The 19,409-nt window shown below is 41.9% G+C and overlaps 1 protein-coding gene across 5 annotated transcripts in view; it reads left to right on the forward strand.

Moving 5' to 3' along the window:
* Positions 1–19,409, forward strand: part of KIF20B (kinesin family member 20B) — a 70,980-nt gene that overhangs the window by 35,253 nt on the left and 16,318 nt on the right. For all 5 annotated transcript variants that reach the window (XM_069980357.1, XM_069980354.1, XM_069980355.1 and 2 more), the window contains exons 20-28: positions 1,772–2,858; positions 3,185–3,323; positions 4,535–4,657; positions 7,469–7,529; positions 9,941–10,066; positions 10,794–10,927; positions 14,629–14,784; positions 17,760–17,942; positions 18,203–18,352. In XM_069980357.1, coding sequence (XP_069836458.1) covers positions 1,772–2,858; positions 3,185–3,323; positions 4,535–4,657; positions 7,469–7,529; positions 9,941–10,066; positions 10,794–10,927; positions 14,629–14,784; positions 17,760–17,942; positions 18,203–18,352 — 2,159 coding nt within the window. The remainder of the gene's footprint in view (positions 1–1,771; positions 2,859–3,184; positions 3,324–4,534; positions 4,658–7,468; positions 7,530–9,940; positions 10,067–10,793; positions 10,928–14,628; positions 14,785–17,759; positions 17,943–18,202; positions 18,353–19,409) is intronic.

Consider the following 19,409-nt stretch of genomic DNA (forward strand, 5'->3'; position numbering starts at 1 on the left):
CAACACTATTGATGGCTCAGAGAAATGTAAGGTCACTGCAGCTTGCCAGAAATCACCATAGTCAGAAACTAGGTGCACAGTATAAAATGTAATAACTGGCCTGTTTATGGACTTTACATATCATTATGGGGTAACTCAAGGCTTTCTAGACTTATTTTAATCATTCCATCTCTCAGAACTACAAATTAAAATTAAGGCTGCACAAATCCTCGTCCAGAAAGAAACATTTGAAACTTCACCCGAATGTTTAGGCCGCCTTCAGATGGCGCAAAAGTAAGCCTTCACATATATTCTATAGAAAGGAGCAGATCTAACTCCGGACATGTGCATGTGCAAGCAGGACAACTTCATTGTTTATATCAGTGTTTCTCAATACCAGTCCTCATGGCCACCAACAGGTCATGTCTTGAGGATTTCCTTTATGCAGTAATTATACTCAGTGCATCAGGTATTTTCGCAGGAATTCTTTGAATGGGATATCTTAAAAACATAGCTTGTTGGTGGGCCACGAGGACTGGAATTGAGAAGCACTGCTTTATTTCATTTGCAGGTATTAAAGGTCTTGCAGCAGAAATACTATTTGTTGTGGTCTTACTGGTACCACCGTATATTCCAGTTCAGTTGAATGAGTATCTTGCTCCACTGCTATATTACAAGACTTGCACGATTTCTGTAACCTCTTCAGTGTTTAAATCGACTGCAATTGCTCGGTGTTACTGTGTTATGTTGTAGTATATGTAAATGCCTTTCATTCGGGTGTGAATGCAGGCTAAAACATCAAGTGAAGCGTCAAACAATTGTATTGTCAATATTCTGTTTTAAACCAGTCTTTAGTCTGTGGTTTGCCCCCCCCCCCCCCCTCTTTTGGTTTAGGATGTTTTCTTGCATGTTCATTCCTATAAAGGGTTCTGATGGCCACAGAATAGGCAATCAATAGCTGATGAGTACATCTGCAGCAACCAGATGTTAACAGTGTAATGAGCCCGAGAAGTTGGCTCCACACCTTCTGTAGTGGTGGGAGTGGGTCATTGTGGCTCACCTCCTACTCATCCCAATGGGAGCTGCACTGCATACCTGGCGTCACCACTACACAATGTACGGAGACTGCAGGAAGCATGTCATCAGTTTCATACTGTCTGAATCTGTTTGTCAGGGCTGGTGGGGAAAAACTAATGGGGACCACCATTATACAGCATGAAAGTTATGACAGGTTTCATTTAACACCTTAAAGCATACCTACCTTTATAACTTTTGACCTATCTGTGGGGGGGGTCCCTGTGCTGGTGCTTTATCTTCGCTATAATTGCTAATGTGAGCGGTCTATGGTTCTAATTGAAGCCTATAGAAGTTCCGGAAGACAGAGTTTAGCAGTTATAGCAGAGATGTTGGGGGTTTGAGCACCTGGACCCCCACCGATATAACCTTGAAATGTTGCTGTGACATGTCAGACCTTTTGTTTAAATTATAGGTACCCTTTAAGGACTTTGTAACTTTTCCTACTAAGAGCCATGGCCGTTTTATTATCCCATCTATAGAGCCATATATAGAGAGCATTTTATTTATTTTTATTTTTTGTGGGAAATGATAGAATTAAAAAAAATAAATAAATAAATAAACTTTCTATCGTTCATTTGAAATCTGACTGGTCTATACAATTATATATTGTCCATGTCAAACATGTACTTTTTCATTAACTTCAGTTTTTGTAAACATTAATCTTTGTAACGTTTTGTTAGAATTCTTTAACCAAGCTCTAACTTATGCTTTTTAGATTGTGTTGACCCTCATGACAGTCCTATGAAAAAAGATGAAAGCGCCATACTGCGTGAATTAGAAGACGTTAAATTTGAGAATGAGAATTATAAAGCTCAAGCAGTGAAACTCACTCAATCTATTGTGGAACTGAAGGGAAAGCTGGCTGGATATGAAGAGAAGATGGTCGACTTGGAATCCAAAAATAAAAGCGTGGTCTCTGAACTGCAAATACAAAAAGATCTTATGCTCAGCATGGAAGGAACTATTAACGTGTTGAAACAGGAGGTCAGTCAGAACCAAATCAACATTGCCAATAAGGTTGCTCAGATCAAGACTATTCAAAGCAAGTTGGATAACTTCGGCAACAGTGATTCCAGTCAGGATTCGGGCGGGCTGGAGTTTTTTAATCTAACTGATATAATGGAAGTCAACCAAGTCAACTTGGAGTCAACCAAGAAGCACCTTTTGCAAGCCGACAGTCAAGTGGGACAAATGGCATCTGGGCGAGAGAGTGCGTTTTATAATGCCATAGAAGGTCTCTGGAAAAAATGTCAAGATGTTCTTAAAGAATCCTCTAAGAAAAGCAAGCAGATGCAGCAGCTTGAAGAACAGCTTGATGACCTGAAAAGCGAAATGGCCATGCTTCAAAATATAAAAGAAAATGAGATTTCCTCCCAAGCTTCTGTTCTCAAGGAAAAAGAAGAACTTATTGTCCAGCTTCGAGAACAATTGTTGGAGACAAGCGAGCATTTGGAGAGCCATAAAAAGCAGGAAATTGACTATAAGAATCAGTTATTATCAAATAGCCAACAGATAAAGGACTTGAATCTCCTTGTGGATTCTTACAGAGAGAAATCTGAAAGGCTTAGTAGGCTGGAAGAAGAGGGCAAAGAAAAATCTGCTGCTACTGAAACACTGGAGAAACGCTTGGCAGAACTCCAGGCAGAACACATGGACTGTGAAAAGAACCAGAAGAAATTAAATGATGAGAAGACTAAATTAGAACAAAAGATTAGAGCGGCGCAGGAAGAACTGAAAGCATCCGAAACGATGAAGAACGAGAGGGAGAAGCAAGTAAAAGAGTCAGTAGGGGATATTGACCTGTAAGTGTGTGTCAAGGTTACCTGAATTCCATCCATGGTTTAGGGGGGATTTATGTCCTAGCCAAAACTTGCTTTCCTTTGTTGTAGATTAGATATTGATTTTTTTTTTTTCACTGTAATGAAGTTCTCTTATTTGTAGCATTGTGCTTTTTTTTTTTTTTTTTAATACAAGCAAGACTTTAAATGGGCAAAAGAAAAGTATGTTTTATGTAACCGTGATGGCTTTTCTTCTACTAAAGTGCCCTGCACCAGCTGCTTGTCAGTCTTATATAGAACGCACTCAGTTTTTTTTATTTGATTTTTTCTTTTTTACCCATTGTGTTAAGGTTAAAGAAAGATCTTTTACAAAAAGAGAACCAGCTGAAGACTGTACAGCTAGACCTTCAGAGAAAAGAAGAGGACTACACGGAATTAAAGGATAAATTGGCTGATGCCAAAAAGCAAATCCAGCAGGTGGAAAAAGAGGTCAGTGAGTGTAGCTTGTATAGCTCATACAGTTTGGTGTACAAAAGAAACATTAAAGAAGAAGTCCAGCAACTTCAAAATTACTCTGTGGGCAGGGTATGTGGTATGTGGGTAACATAACAAAGTACAGTTACCGGGCTGCGCCGCATGGCTCCCATACCTCGCTGGATGTCATTTTCTCCCGGTTTCAGGATACGTCACAACTCTGCTGGAAAGGGTGGAATATAGCCCACTCAGCCAATCCGTGTCTGCAGGGGTGTCCTTCCCCAGTCACTGATTGGCTAAGCGGGACGTCTGTCAGGTCGTAACGTAGCAGAACGGGACATGTGAAGAATAAGAATGCAGACGGGTGCCCTGAAACAGAAGTGATGCTGCATATTGTAGTGTGTATTGCTATCTATTATAGTGTGTGTACTTTCTTATGTTCTATCCCCCCCCTCTTATGTTCTATCCCCCCTTGACTTCTCCTTTTGAGGTCACATCTGTACAACAAATTTATTAATTAAAAATTACAATTTTATTTTCCACTTTAAATACTTTAAGTAAATTTTTACAGCACGCTTGTTTTTCTGGCCACCTCTAGCCACCCTATGGGGCCAGGAGGCCCTTGTGCCCTAGACAGGAATGTTTCTCTGGGGTGCCAGATATTAATGGCATATCCTGTGGATATTTAAAGTGTACCTGTACAGCTAATTTCCTAACCATTCTTAAACTTTGGATTGAGAGAGACTTAAATAAGATACCCAGCAAGGTCCATGCAAAAGTCCATTTCCTGTTAATAGGAAACAACAACACACACTACAAAGTTATACAACATTGTTATGTCCCATGTTATGTCCCTATAGCACACAAGGCACTGAGGGTGATGGTAATTTTCTTGATTTTGATCCTCAGCGTCATTGTGCGTGTACTTTATTTCATATATAAATTAAATAAGTGTTTTGGTGCTCCCCCCGTTGGCCAGCTTTGTGAATATTTGGGTGGCATTCTGCAGTGACGTCACTCTGGCACTTATCATGCTGGATGAATATTCATATATGGGGTGGACTGTTACACTAAGGGTAATGGTCCTGCTCCCAGTGCACCGAACTACCTCATTTACATATAAAGAAAAAAATGAGAAATTCCCTGAAAACTGTGCTGAGGATCAAGGTAAGAAGTTAGAGAACATCTGGGCCAGTATGTTTAATCACACTTGAAATGTCTTCCAGATATCTGCAATGCGTGATGAGAAGAAGACTCTGACCAACAAAATTAATGAGTATGAGAAGTTGAAGAAGCAAATGTCTTCTGATCTAGAAGTCAAACAGAGGACAATCCAGCAACTTAGCAAGGTTATTAGGAAGCTTTGTAAAACCACTGTCTGCCCATGTTACATGTGATTATTGTGTACATACTTTACTAGTTTACTATGTTTATAAAAGTTCTTCATTGCCATGTACTAGGTTAGTAATTCTAGCCAGCTGCCTCTGAATAGACATTAAGGCGATTGTCTAGTGTGACAGTCCCTTTGCATATGATATCAGGGCTGAATCATGACCTCATTTTCCCAGCAGTAGTCACAGTGGCCAATGTCACTGTGATTTCTGTCTATTGCTTCTCTGCAATATACTCCCTAATATAGGGGAAGAGGTAGTCTGAGATGCTTCCTCCGCTGTTCTGACGGTATGATTATAAGTCAGCACTGTGTCAGTAAATGGAGTGAGTTTGCACAGTTTTTGATTCCTCTCCCCAGTATCTTCCTCTCCCCAGTATCTGCCTGTCTTCTTACTTTGTAAGCTTAGAGCAGGATGGGAAGGGAGGACAGAAAGTATTATTGGATTTTTACCTCTAGTTTGTTTTATACATCATGCGACTGGATATCTGGTTTAAAGTGTCACTGTCAGTTAATTTTTTTTTTTTTTTTTTTACAGAAATCAAAAGTACAGGCGATTTTAAGAAACTTTGTAATTTGGTTTATTAGCGGAAAATACATTTTTATCATGAAAAAGCAGTTTAAAACTGTCCCCCTGTCTTCTTTGTTCTCTATGGAGAGGGGAGGGGTGGAGGGAGATGAGGCACCAAAACAGGACAACAAAGAGTTAATTTATAGCTAGGGCTATCTTATCTGAAGTCAGCACTGACCTCTCTGACCTCTGAATAGCAGCTTTCACACAGTCCCAGCTGTGTAATCCTTTGTTCTCTGCTCTTTGCTGCCCTCTAATCCCCCTTCCTCCTCCTCTCCCCTCTCCATAGCACAGATAGGGCCGGTCTGAAGTAAACCAGTCGAGATTTCCTGATAATGAGCAGTGAATGAGAGGGAGGGGGGGGCATGGGGAAAGGCTTTTTGAATGCAGATAATGGCATATTTGCCTAATAAACCCAATTACAAAGTTTCTTAAAGTCGCCTGGACTATTGATTTCTGCAAAAAAAAAAAAAAAAAAAATTAAATGACAGTGACACTTTAAATGATTAATGTATCCACATTTGATCTGTTTAAGGATTTTAAAAAATCCTTAAAGGACAACTCCGGCGAAAATTTTTTTTTGCTTATTTAACACACATTACAAAGTTATATAACTTTGTAATGTGGTTAAATACCCGGTCTGGCCCCCTTCCCCCACTTTCCAACCCCGACCCCCACCCCGGAAGTTAAAGAATATATACATTACCTATTACGGTCGTCACGGTCCTCTTCTCTGGTGTCGAGTGACGTCAGAGCTGGGGGGCGGTCCGGGTCTTCTTCCTCCTCGGCGTCTTCATTGAGAGTGAATGGGAGAGAAAAGGCTGCTGGTGCACATGCGCACCAGCAGCCTTTTCATTGGCTGGAGCGCATCACATGGCTTCCAGCTTGCTCAGCCCTGATTGGCTGAGCTTGCTGGAAGCCATGTGATGCGCTCCAGCCAATGAAAAGGCTGCCGGTGCGCAAGCGCACTGGCAGCCTTTTCTCTCTCATGGACCCGGAAGCAAGAGACATCCCTGGACGGCGGAGGCAGGTGACGGTGAGACGGACGGCGGGCGAATGGAGTGGCGATCGTCACCAGAGGGATGGTGAGTATGGTGTCTGTGTTTTTTTTTTTTTGGGGGGGTCCTGCCGGAGTTGTCCTTTAAAGCGTAACTGTCATTTCAGGGTCATTTTTCTGAAAACATTAAATAACAGTACAAGCGATTTTAAGAAACTCTGTAATAGGTTTTATGTACTAAAAAAGTTTCCTTCTGGACTGAAAAAGCAATCTCCCAGCCTCCCCCCTCACATCAAATGAAGCAGGATTTCTGTCTCCATTATGTGGCTATGGAGAGGGGAGGGGCTGTTAGGAGTGACTGAGCACGGAGTAGTCCTGCACAGCACAACACCCTGCAATCTTCTCTCAGTAAGTTCATAGATAAGCACTGACCTTTCTGACACCTGAATCCTGCGGTTTAGGTGCCCAGACAGTCTACAAACAGCTGACCTTCATGTCACCTCTTCCTGCTCCCTCATCTCCCTCAGCCCCTCCCCCCTTCATAGGCTTACAATGGAGAGAGCAGAGCCCGTCTTCACTGGCTTCTCTGTAATGAAGACGTGTTTGCCTGATAATGCACAGATAAGAAGTCAGGGGGGGGAGGCTGGGAGATTGCTTCTTGAGTACAGAAGGAGGCTTTTTTGGCTGATGAAACCTATTACAGAGTTTCTTAAAATCGCTTATACTACTGATTTCTGCAATAAAAAAAAAACATGACAGTTACGCTTTAAAGTTTAACAGGAAAGAAAAATCTGCAAAAAGTTAGTACAAGTTAGTGTGTCTCATGTTCAGCACTTAATGCCGGCCACCCCTTTATGCATTGTAAGCACTCATGGTTGAGCCGGCTCTTACACCCCATTCATAGAGAAACCTACAGCCTTTAATTCCTTCCCGTTGAGGTTGCAATAAGCGAGGTGCCAGTCATCTCTCTTATAAAATAATAGAATTGAAGATGACGGTGTGGCGGGTTGTAATAGCTTTTTCACACGTGTGCCGCTCTTGTTTACAGAGTGTTAGTTCATAACTAGGGCATCTACGTAAATCCCCTTTGTTAATCATTCTGACATGAAATCTCTTGTACCCGCTGATCAATCTTTGATTTATGTTCTTATAAAGGTTACTGAAGAATAGCATGTATTCATAGCTGGCTTTTTTTTGTGTAGGAACCGTGTGAAAATGAGAAAACTGAAAACACAACGCAGCTTTACCAGAAGGCTTGTCAAGGTAATGAGCGTCATATATTACCTCCACATGCAATCACCTATGGGATTCTTACACAAGAGGCAGGAAAGACAATCCAGTCCTGTGTATGTTTGTAGACTGCAGATATGTTATATTCATGAAAAACCTGTTTGTGTGTCACAATACCCTGTAGTAGAGCTGGGCGATATGGGCAAAAAATAGTGTTTTGTTTTTTTTGTTTTTTTACATTGTGTGATTTGCAATTTAAATCTTTATCTTCTTTTTGCTAAATAAGCAATATTTTCCTCCTTGCAGGCACCTCAGATACTATTTTTAATGTGTTTGAGGCAGCAGCTGTATTGCTTCCCACAGTAACAGTGCCCCCCTCTGTGCCTCAAGCAGTTGTGCCCAATATGTGCCTCCAAAGAGTATTTGGGCTGCTAAGTGCCCGTGTAGAGTAGACAAGCCCCCTCTGTGCCCCTGTATAGTATAAGAGAGCTCCCTGTGTGTGTATCCATGTAAATAGCTCCCCCAAGTAAATTGTATTCCCCATTATCAACCCCCCCCCCATGCAGGCAAATCCTGCAGCCTCTTTTGTCACTCCTGCACCAGGGAACTGAAGGAGACAGCGACCACTTGTTGCGCTGAAGGCAGAATACTGCCTGCGGCTACAAGGGTGAGTGGCAGAGCAGGGAGCCCAGTCAGTCTACTTTATCTAACTATAAGGGCTTAAATGCATAGACACAGAACCCCCAGTTGAGTAATTCACCTCCACCTTACATTAAGCACTCTAAACTGGTATCAGAAAGTTATACAGATTTGTGAATTCTATTTTCAGGCCACCTTATACTTATCAGCTGCTGTATGTCCTGCAGGAAGTTGTGTTTTCTTTCCACTATAAACTGTACTCTCTGCTGTCTATGTCTATGTCAGGAACTGTGCAAGCCAGGAGAGGTTTTTCTGGTTTAATGTTTTTATTAGGGTTTTTAAAAACAAATTACAAAAGAGAAAGTCTATTAGCACTGACTTTAGTGCCAACAGTATAGTTAACATGTTTAGAAAAAACAGTAATAACATTAGGTATATTACATAAATATAAAATTGTGGTAACATACATTCAGCCTGGTAGAATTGCATTAGAGATTTGCTACTGCTCTCGACAGTTCCTAACATGGACAGAGGTGACCGCAGAGAGCACTGTGTTAGACTGACAAAAATCTTTGGAGTACCCCTTTAATGCATGTTGCAGCGACTGTAAAGAGCTGATACCGAGCTTGTACAGCAAAAGTTTGCTGCATATTCCCGATTGTGGGGAGAAGATACAGCATGGCACATAAATGAAAATGTGCACAAAATGTTACACAGTAATTCTTTGCCAAGATGATATTGTCAGCTACTGTTTAACCTGCACCTTCTAGTTCAAACAAAGCAGTGAATGCTGTATAATTGTGTTTTATTTGGATGTAATTGCTGGGCCCAGTTATAGAGCTTTTATCTGACTTAAATGGAAATTTTAATTAAAAAGATTGTCTTGTCCCTATGCACAGAGCCAGTCAGGCTTCTAATACATTACCAAGAGCAGATGATCCACAAACAGACACTGTCTACAGAAATCACCTTTATTATAAGCCTCCATGCTTATTATTTCACTACAGACATTACTTATATTAGTATCTCTACTTATTGGCCTATATTTACTAATACAGTTAGACAATGTAGACAAGACAGTCTTTAAAGGGGGACTTCAGTGGTTTATTTATTTATTTTAAATCAACTGCTGTCAGAACGTTATACAGATTTGTTATTGACTTCTATTTAAAAATCTGAAGCTTTCCAGTACTTATTAGCTGCTGTTTGTCCTGCAGGAAGTGGTGTATTCTTTTCAGTCCGACACAGTGCTCTCTGCTGCCACCTCTGTCCATGTCAGGAATTGTCCAGAGCAGAAGGGTTTTTTTTAGGGGATTTGCTACTACTGAGTTTCTGACATGGACAGAGGTGTTATTGGGGATTTTTGTCCTGCAGGAAGTGGTGTATTCTTTCATGGGCTGTAGTTGCACCTTATGTGTATGGGTTTTTTCCAAACCAACAGATTTGGAGGCTTGATGAAAAATCACAACCTGACCCCTTTGTTCTGGGAGAGATAAGCCTCAATCAGAGCTCTTTGGCTGCAGCTTTTTCCTCCTCATAGAGAACACAGGAACGTTCAGCCATGCCATTTTTCAGTACTACCAAACGTTAGGGCTATTTATGACCTCAATACAGTGAGAAATCAGCGGTACATGAGACAGCTGCACCCAGAAGAACGGACACTTTTATATTATGTATGTATCTCTCCAATAACCTCATTTGTGCTATGCTGGAGCGTTCCTGCTGTAAATCCATACAATAGTGTAGTACTTGAAGAATACAATCTAATGAAAGTGGCTATAACTTGTTCTGTCTGTGGGTTTCAGATGTAAAAGCAAAAGAAAAGCTAATAGAAGATATGAAGTTGACACTTATTGAGCAGGAACAGACTCAGGAAGAACTGGAGCAAGCACTTGAAGCCAAAACAGAAGAAGCAGAGAAATTTGCTGAAGGCAAGTGTGTTGTATAGGGAAAAATAATGTGCGCTTCTTAATAAATCTGGGAACCACAAAGCAGTGCGCTTTCATATTAACGCCATATAAAGCGCCAAGCTTGATATATTTCCCTCTTCCCATTTCAACAGTTACTTTACATATCACAGGTTGTTTATTATACAATAAATATGGAAGTCACACTATCATCACAGAGCTGCTTATTTGTAGGATGTATTTTAATATTTTGAGTGTTTTTTTTTAAATTTTTATTATAATAAAGCTTCTCAGACGACATTCACAATCCTTTCTTGATAATTTTGGGAAGGCTGTCTGAGTCCTAGCTGAACTATTTAGATTGGATGAGAAGTGCTTATATTACTTACATAATAGTTGTATAAATCCCTGCTTTTTCTTTCCATCTTTTGCTAATACTGTATTGAAAGGATAAGGTTTCTGCAGGTAACCCATTATTCAAGCTAGTGCCTCCCATAAACCTTTCTAATCCTCCCATTTCATGTCTGTCTCGCCTATGCTGCCTTATCTGCCCCACACATGAGTGTGTATATATATATATATATATATATATATATATATATATATATATATATATATATATATATATATATATTATATATAACTTCACCTTTCACATGACATTATGTCATAAAAAATGCAGCAGTGCATGTAACAGATGTCATACAACAGTCGTTCTGTATTCCTATGTATATCATTGTCTTCTATACAGAGCTAGAGGTGTGGAAACAGAAATACAGAGAGAAAATATCCGGCAAAGAAAATGTTATAGAGCTAAGCAGAGAAACGAATAATAACACCGAAACAACCAAGACGGAAGTGAGCAAAGTGCAGAGCCAGCTAAGGGTAAGTGTGTAAAGATGATGCAACAATTTGTGAATATAATGACGCTTTATGGTGTTTATTAGAGATGAGCGAACCAGGTTCGGGTTCGCGTCCATCCGAACCCGAACTTTCGGCATTACATTAGTGGTGGCTGGTAAAGTTGGATAAAGCCCTAAGGCTATGTGGAAATCATGGATATAGTCGTTGGCTGTATCCATGTTTTCCAGACAACCTTAGAGCTTTATCCAAGTTCAGCAGCCCCCGCTAATCAAATGCCGAACGTTCGGGTTCGGATGGACCCGAACCTGGTTCGCTCATCTCTACTGTTTATGCTTTCCTGGCACTTTTTTTTCCTCTCTTCGTTTACGCTATTAACTGTACAGGAGTATTATTGGTATAGCTTAATAGATGAGACAATTGTGGACACTACAATATATAATATGTTTATTTTTATGTGTTTTATGTATAAAATGGTAAAGGGTAATTTTAACTTTTATTGGGAGAGGGTCTTTGGTATATTTGTTAAAAACCTTTTCTCTACAATCCCCACTACCCAATGACTAGATTGCATACACCGATCAATGCTGTGCCATTGTGCGCAGCTCCTGTCACCATCAGAGGGTGTTCTCGCCCTCTGTGAATCAAGCTGTCCATAGCATACATTTACTTTCGTTGCGGTTTAGAGGTATGGGGAACACCTACGAACAACATCAGTTGTACCAACTCTGCCAACAGTTTCACACCCATCTGCCTAAAACTGCATCTGTTACTTGATAATGATGATCAGACATTTCATTTACTTCTGAAGCATAGTCTCCCTTGTTAAACTGCCTGTATCAACACATGGGCTCAAATATTGTGCCATCTAGTGATAAAATTACCACAGTACAGATCAAACTACAGGATCTCTGCATTATTGCTAGTTATGAACAGCACAGCCCCAGCCATATGAGTGTTTTTTTTTTCCATGTTGGTATTCTTATCTCTGTATGTATACTTAAAGCGGAATTGTCATTTCAGGGTCATTTTTCTGAAAACAATAATTATCTATAGTACAAGCGAGTTTAAGAAACTCTAATAGTTTTTATTTAGCAAAAGAGTTTCCTTCTGTACTGAAAAAGCGGTTTTCCTAGTTTCCCTCTGACTTCAGAAGAAGCAGGATTTCTGTGTCCATTATGTGTCTATGGAGAGGGGAGGGACTGAGAGAAGTGAGTGAGCACGGACCAGTCCTGCACAGCACAACACCCTGCAATCTTCTCTCAGCAAGTTCCTAGATAAGCACTGACCTTTCTGACCTCTGAATCCAGCATTTTAGGTGCCCAGACAGTCTCCAAACAGCTGGCCTTCATGTCTCCTCTACCTACTCGCTCATCTCCCTCGGCCCCTCCCCCCTCCATAGGATATAATAGGCACAACAGAACCCATCTTCACTTGCTTCTCTGTAATGAAGACGGATTTGCCTGATAATGCACAGATAAGAAGTGAGGGGGGAGGCCAAGAAATTGCTTTTTGAGTACAAAAAGAGGCTTTTTTGCCTAATAAAACCTATTATAGTGTTTCCTAAAATAGCCTATACTGATGATTTCTGCAACAAAAAAAGAAAAATATGGCAGTTACACTTTAACCCTTAGGCGACCCTGGACGTACCCTTACGCCCAGGGCCGCCTCCCCGCGTTCAGAGCGGGGCCGCGCAACGGCCGTGCTCTGAACCGCCGCGATCCCGGGTGCTTCATGTAGCCCGGGATCGTGGCTATTAGCGGGCACGGTCCGATCGCCGTGCCCGCTAATCAGGTAATCTTTGACAGCCGTGCCCGCTAATCATCTTTGACAGCTGCCTCCGATTACCGGCTGCATATGATCGGTGGTGGTATAGTGGGGAGATCGCTCCTCCGGGACGTTGTCCCGGAGGAGCGATCTCCGATACTGAAGCCGGCCGGGGACCGCTCCAAGATGGCGCCGTCCTCGGCTCGGCACTCGTTCGTTTTCGGCTGCAGCAGCCGAAAGCAAACGAGTGCCGATCTCATGGATCTCTGCAGCATATCTATGCTGCAGAGATCTCAATGAGAGATCACAGTGTATATACTAGAAGTCCCCCATGGGGGCTTCTAGTATATGTGTAAAAAAAAAAAAAAAAAATGTTGTTTATAGTAAAAAGCCCCCTCCCCTAATAAAAGTCTGAATCACCCCCCTTTTCCCAGGTTTTAAATAAAAGTAAACAAATAAATAAATAAATAAACATGTTTGCTATCGCCCGAACTATTAATTAATCACATTCCTGATCTCGTACGGTAAACGGCGTCAGCGCAAAAAAATCCCAAAGTGCAAAATTGCGCATTTTTGGTCGCATCAAATCCAGAAAAAATGTAATAAAAAGCGATCAAAAAGACGTATATGGGCAATCAAGGTACCGATAGAAAGATCACATCATGGCGCAAAAAATGACACCTCGCACAGCCCCATAGACCAAAGGATAAAAGCGCTATAAGCCTGGGAATGGAGCGATTTTAAGGAACGTATATTGGTTAACAACGGTTTGAATTTTTTACAGGCCATCAGATACAATATAAGTTATACATGTTATATATCGTTTTAATCGTAACGACTTGAGGAACATGCATAACAAGTCAGTTTTACCCCAGGGTGAATGGCGTAAAAACATTTCCCCCAAATAAAAGAAATGCGTTTTTTTTTTTCAATTTCACCACACTTCGAATTTTTTTCTGGTTTCGCAGTGTACTTTATGCAAAAATTCAGCCTGTAATTGCAAAGTACAATTAGTGACGCAAAAAATAAGGGGTCATGTGGGTTTCTAGGTGGAAAAATGCAAGTGCTATGACCTTTTAAACACAAGGAGGAAAAACCGAAAACGTAAAAACGAAAATGGGCCATGTCCTTAAAGGGTTAATAGTAAAAAGCCCCCTCCCCTAATAAAAGTCTGAATCACCCCCCTTTTCCCAGGTTTTAAATAAAAGTAAACAAATAAATAAATAAACAAACATGTTTGCTATCGCCGCGTGCGTAATCGCCCGAACTATTAATTAATCACATTCCTGATCTCGCACGGTAAACGGCGTCAGCGCAAAAAAATCCCAAAGTGCAAAATTGCGCATTTTTGGTCGCATCAAATCCAGAAAAACTGTAATAAAAAGCGATCAAAAAGTCGTATATGCGCAACCGATAGAAAGAACACATCATGGCACAAATAATGACACCTGACACAGCCCCATAGACCAAAGGATAAAAGCGCTATAAGCCTGGGAATGGAGCGATTTTAAGTGACGTATATTTGTTAACAATGGTTTGAATTTTTTACAGGCCATCCGATACAAGAAAAGTTATACATGTTATATATCGTTTTAATCGTAACAACTTGAGGAACATATATAACAAGTCAGTTTTACCCCAAGGCCAATGGCGTAAAAACACATACCCCCCAAATAAAAGAAATACGTTTTTTAATTTCAATTTCACCACACCTTGATTTTTTTCTGGTTTTGCAGTGTACTTTATGCAAAAATTCAGCGTGTCATTGCAAAGTACAATTAGTGATGCAAAAAATAAGGGCTCATGTGGGTTTCTAGGTGGAAAAATGCAAGTGCTATGGCCTTTTAAACACAAGGAGGAAAAAAACGAAAATGCAAAAATTGAAATTGGCCGGGTCCTCTAAGGGTTAAGCTAACACGCTTCCAGCATAAACAGTTGTTGTGGTCTTTATTATGTAGGAGCTTGAAGAGAAATTCAACAATGATAAAAAGAAATGGTTTGAAGAAAGAAAGACTCTTATCACTCAGGCTAAAGAATCTGAGAATCAAAGGAACAAGGAGATGAGAAAATTTGCCGATGATAGAGAACGCTATGGAAAGCAGCAGGCAGAAATGGTAAATACATACTCATGGTTATATGTGTATGACTTGTTTTCCTATTTTATTGGATTAAAAATGCTGTTTCCTCTCTACCCAATGTGTTTCAGCGCTATGTGAAATACATGTGCACGTTTGTTTGGTTATGTGTATATATAGTAGAAATCATTTTTGCTGGGATTACCTTGCCTAATGAATTTCACTGAAGGGATAATGTGGGTTTTGCTGCTCATAATACCTCCGATTCTCTTTGAGTTATGTGTAAAGCTGACACTTCAAAGGCGATCCAAAGTAAATCACTGCTTTTCCATTTGCCTGCGTGTAATGTCTGTTATAAGGATCTATAAGCAGGTTAGGATTCACTTTAATATATTTTTATAGCATTGGAGCTTCAATCCCCTACATAGACATCGAGCAATAATTCTATCTTATAACTAGCTCACTACTTACTGTGTTATTGACTGACTACAGATGGCGAGAATAAGACATTTTAAATCTATCGTATTTTCCGGTGTATAAGACGACCCCCAACTTTTCCAGTTAAAATATAGAGTTTGGGATATACTCGACGTATAAGATTACCCCTCCTCCTATAAAAATAAAAATTCCCAAATTAATAAAAAAACCATCAGACAGCAGTGAGATCTGAGAGTTAGAGGAGGAGGTACAGTAATATCGGTAGGATACAAGGGCGACCAGGCATGTGATAGAGGTGTGCTTTTCTAGGCACAGCGCCACTCTACCGTATCTCTTTTTTTCCATACCCCGGACACCTTCAGCTTGCTCTGCCCTTCATACAGCTACCGCATAGAGTAGGGATGTGGCAGCTTTTGAGCTTCCCCCACCATATTCAGCAACTTGCAACCACAAGTTCTCCAGTCTGGTTCCTACGTTTTTCAGCATCCGCCCTAAAAGATGGCACCCGGCGTATAAGACGACCCCTGACTTTTGAGAAGATTTTCCTGGGTTAAAAAGTAGTCTTACGCAGGACAATACAGTATGTTGATACAGATGAATTAGTGCACAATGTCAGAGAAAAAAAGCTTTAACCACCATACACGTTGAAAATAAATCAAAGGCCTGTGCGAGTGGATGGACTGGCCGCTTATCTTATCAGTGACTGGATAGCTGAGCGGCCAGTCCATCAGCCGGGTCATGACATGGACACCCCGAAGTTCCCGGAGCCCGGTGGGAGATTCCGTGCCTCCTCATGCCGCTCACTGCAGGCACGGGGGAGATAAGTTATTACTTGTAATCACTTTCTACTTCAGACTGTCAGCTTTTAGAAATCGCCGGACTTCTCCTTTAAAGGGGTACCCCGGGCAAAATGTATTTTTAAATATGTTATTACATAAGGAAAGTTATACAAATCCCTAATATACACTAATTATGGGAAATACACATATAGTGCTACTTCCTTCAATTTAGGAGATCAGGCAGGCTCACTTCCTAAAAAAAAATTGTGACGTCACATCTCAAGTATATGTTCCGGAAGGGGGCGCATGTAGAAGTATAGAATTAGAGTAGACACCTTCTGGCTTCTCCCTCCCTCCGTCCCATCCTGCTGCCTGTCTCCCTCCCCAGTCCTATTACATCTAATACCCGGTTCCAGGCAGTTGGGCTGAGCGCTCCTTATCTGACGCTCACCCTGCTGCGGAGGCCCCTTCTGCACCTCCCATCCTCTGAGCCTGTCTCTCCCTGTGCCTCAGCCCTTACCCCGCTGCCCGGTCCCATGCAGGAGCACTCATCCACCGCGCGGTCCCGGCTGGGTAAGCGCTCCTGCACCTTCTCCCAAGCAGCTGTCAGTCTTCCCTCAGCTAACCTGCGGCTAATACACAGCGCAGGAGAGGGCAGCGGGGTGAGCAGATACACAGCGCTGCACCTCAGTGCTTACCCCAACCGCTCTTGCGCTGTGTATAAGCCACAGGTTAGCTGAGGGAAGACGGGCAGCTGCTTGGGAGAAGGTACAGGAGCAATCACCCAGCCGGGACCGGGTGGCAAGTGAGTGCTTCTGCATGCGCCCAGGCGGCGGGGTAAGCACTGAGGCGCAGGGGGGAGACGGGCTCAGAGGACAAGGAGGGGCCTCCTCAGCGGTGTGAGCGTCAGATAAGGAGCGCCCACCCCGCTGCCCTTTAATTAGGCAGGAGGTGTAATAGGACCAGGGAGGGAGACAGGCAGCAGGATGGGACAGAGGGTGAAGGCGTCTATTCTAATTCTATACTTCTACGTGCACCCTCTGCCGGAACATACACTTGAGGCGTGATGTCACTGCCTGATCTACTAAATTAGGGGAAGTAGCACTATATGTGTATTTCCCATAATTAGTGTATATTAGGGATTTGTATAACTTTCCTTATGTAATATATTTAAAAATACATTTTTCCTGGGGTACCCCTTTAAGTCATTGCACATTACGTCAGGGGCATAGCTAGGATTCACGGGGCCCCATAGCAAAAAACTGTATGGGACACACACACACACACACACACACACACACACACACACACACACACACACACAAAAAAACACACACACAGAAACACACACACAGAAACACACACACAGAAACACAGACACAGAAACACAGACACAGAAACACAGACACACACACACACACACACACAGAATCCTATGAATATATAGATAGGTGCAAGAGCAGACTACCTTTTGCTGTAGTCAGGCAGAGAGCTAATTGTCTTCTGTATTAACCCTTTTTTTGTTTGGCAGCATGTAAGAGAACACTGGGTTACTTATACACTGCAGTAAATAAGGGGTTAAGCAAAAGGACACAGGAAGCTCTTATCTTCCCTGGGCCCCCTCCCTCCACGGGCCCCATAGCAACCGCCTTCCCTGCCTCTATGGTAGCTACGCCACTGCATTACGTCATGCACCTTGGCATAGCTTTTGCATTTCCATTGGTAATATACTATTTTAGGAAGTAAAATGGAATTGTAATGAGTGTAATTTGCTTTCACATCCACTTGGTTTTCTAGGAAAAACTCGCTGCTCAGCTGGCTGAGAAAGATAATACACTACAGAAGTGGCGGGAAGAACGGGATAGTCTCCTCTTCGCATTGGAAGCGCAGTTGAAGAACTTACTTACTAGCAATGCTGAGAAAGAGAAAGAAATTGAAATCCTAAAAAGCTCCAATAGAGGAGAACCTCTTCTCCCTCCAGTATGTGCACTGTATTCTGTGTTTTCTAAGCTATCTCTCTATGATTTGCTGCTATTGCCTTGTTAACACTGTGTATACATGCCATATATGTACATATAAAGTATATGAGCTATTGATATAGATTATAGATCAGACAAATGTATCCATACAGATTTGATTACCAACCATCTTTTACTCTGCATTATTATACAAATTGTTCTTTTCCATTACTCAACCTCTATTTTAACAATGATGATATTATTTCTTAATTATTAACTAAGGATTCCTCTGCGGTGGAAGAACTGAAGAGGCAACTAGCTGTAAGGGAGGCCACCATCAAGGAGTACCAGGAGAAAGTAGCAGAGCTGGAGCATTCCCTGTCTTTAGCCACTACTGCTGAGGAGATGGAAAATATTGGGATTGCAAAACCTGTAAGACTATGTTTACATTATAGTAACAGTCTGTACATTATTTTTTAGGTGGGGAAGAGGGTGCTATTGACCTTTCAGAAAGGAAACCTGGTGTCTGTCTTAAATGTTCACTATTGAACATAGCCATGTATGCACTGTCCCAGTACTTAAAGGACAAGTGCCATGAAAACCTTTTTCCCAGTAATTGAAGCACATTACAAAGTTATATAACTCTGTAATATGCTTCAATCACCTTTCTGCCTCCCTTCCCTGTCTTTTCCCCCCTCCACCCCCCCCCCCACCAGGAAGTGCACTAAACTTACACAGACCTGATTACTGCTGTCACCGTCACCAGGCAGCTCCTTCTTGTGAGGATGAGTCATCAGCAGGAGGGCTGCTCTAGGTCCTGTTACAGCAGCCTCCCCCTCCCCTCCTAGTCAGGTGACTCTGCTTGCTCAGCTTATCTTCTCTAGTGACATGACTCCTTCCCTGAGTCCACGCAGCAGGAGAGAGGGTATAAGGGGAGGGGGGAGCTGCCTATGTGCCAGAGTCAGTCGGAGGGAAGATAAGCATGACATGTGACAAGTGATGGCTTGCAGTTGTTTAGCCAATCGGAGGTGAGCAAGCTGAGTCACCTGACAAGGCAGGGGAGGGGGGAGGCTAGTGTAACAGGAGAAGGAGCTGAGAGAAGAGCTTGGTGACGGTGACGACAGTAATCAGGTCTGTGTGAGTCAGGACACTTCCTGGTGGGGGGTGGACGGGGGAAAAGACAGGGAAGGGAGGCAGATAGGTGATTGAAGCACATTACACAGTTATATAACTTTGTAATGTGCTTCAATTACTGGGAAAAAGTTTTTCATGGCACTTGTCCTTTAAGGTTTATCTTAAGGTTGCATCTTTTATGTGCTTACCTTCCACCCAGGTTGGATACTGAGCATACAGTAGATCACACAAGCACACAGTTACACACGGACATGGTCCACACACACACCAGATACACAACTCATGTTACCATCAGTTTTTGGATGTCCTACAAATTTCAGAAGCCCCCTAGAGAGTGGATGAATTGATGGCAGCA

Source organism: Dendropsophus ebraccatus, chromosome 8 (assembly GCF_027789765.1).
Source record: "Dendropsophus ebraccatus isolate aDenEbr1 chromosome 8, aDenEbr1.pat, whole genome shotgun sequence".
In the NCBI taxonomy this organism is placed as follows: Eukaryota; Metazoa; Chordata; class Amphibia; order Anura; family Hylidae; genus Dendropsophus; species Dendropsophus ebraccatus.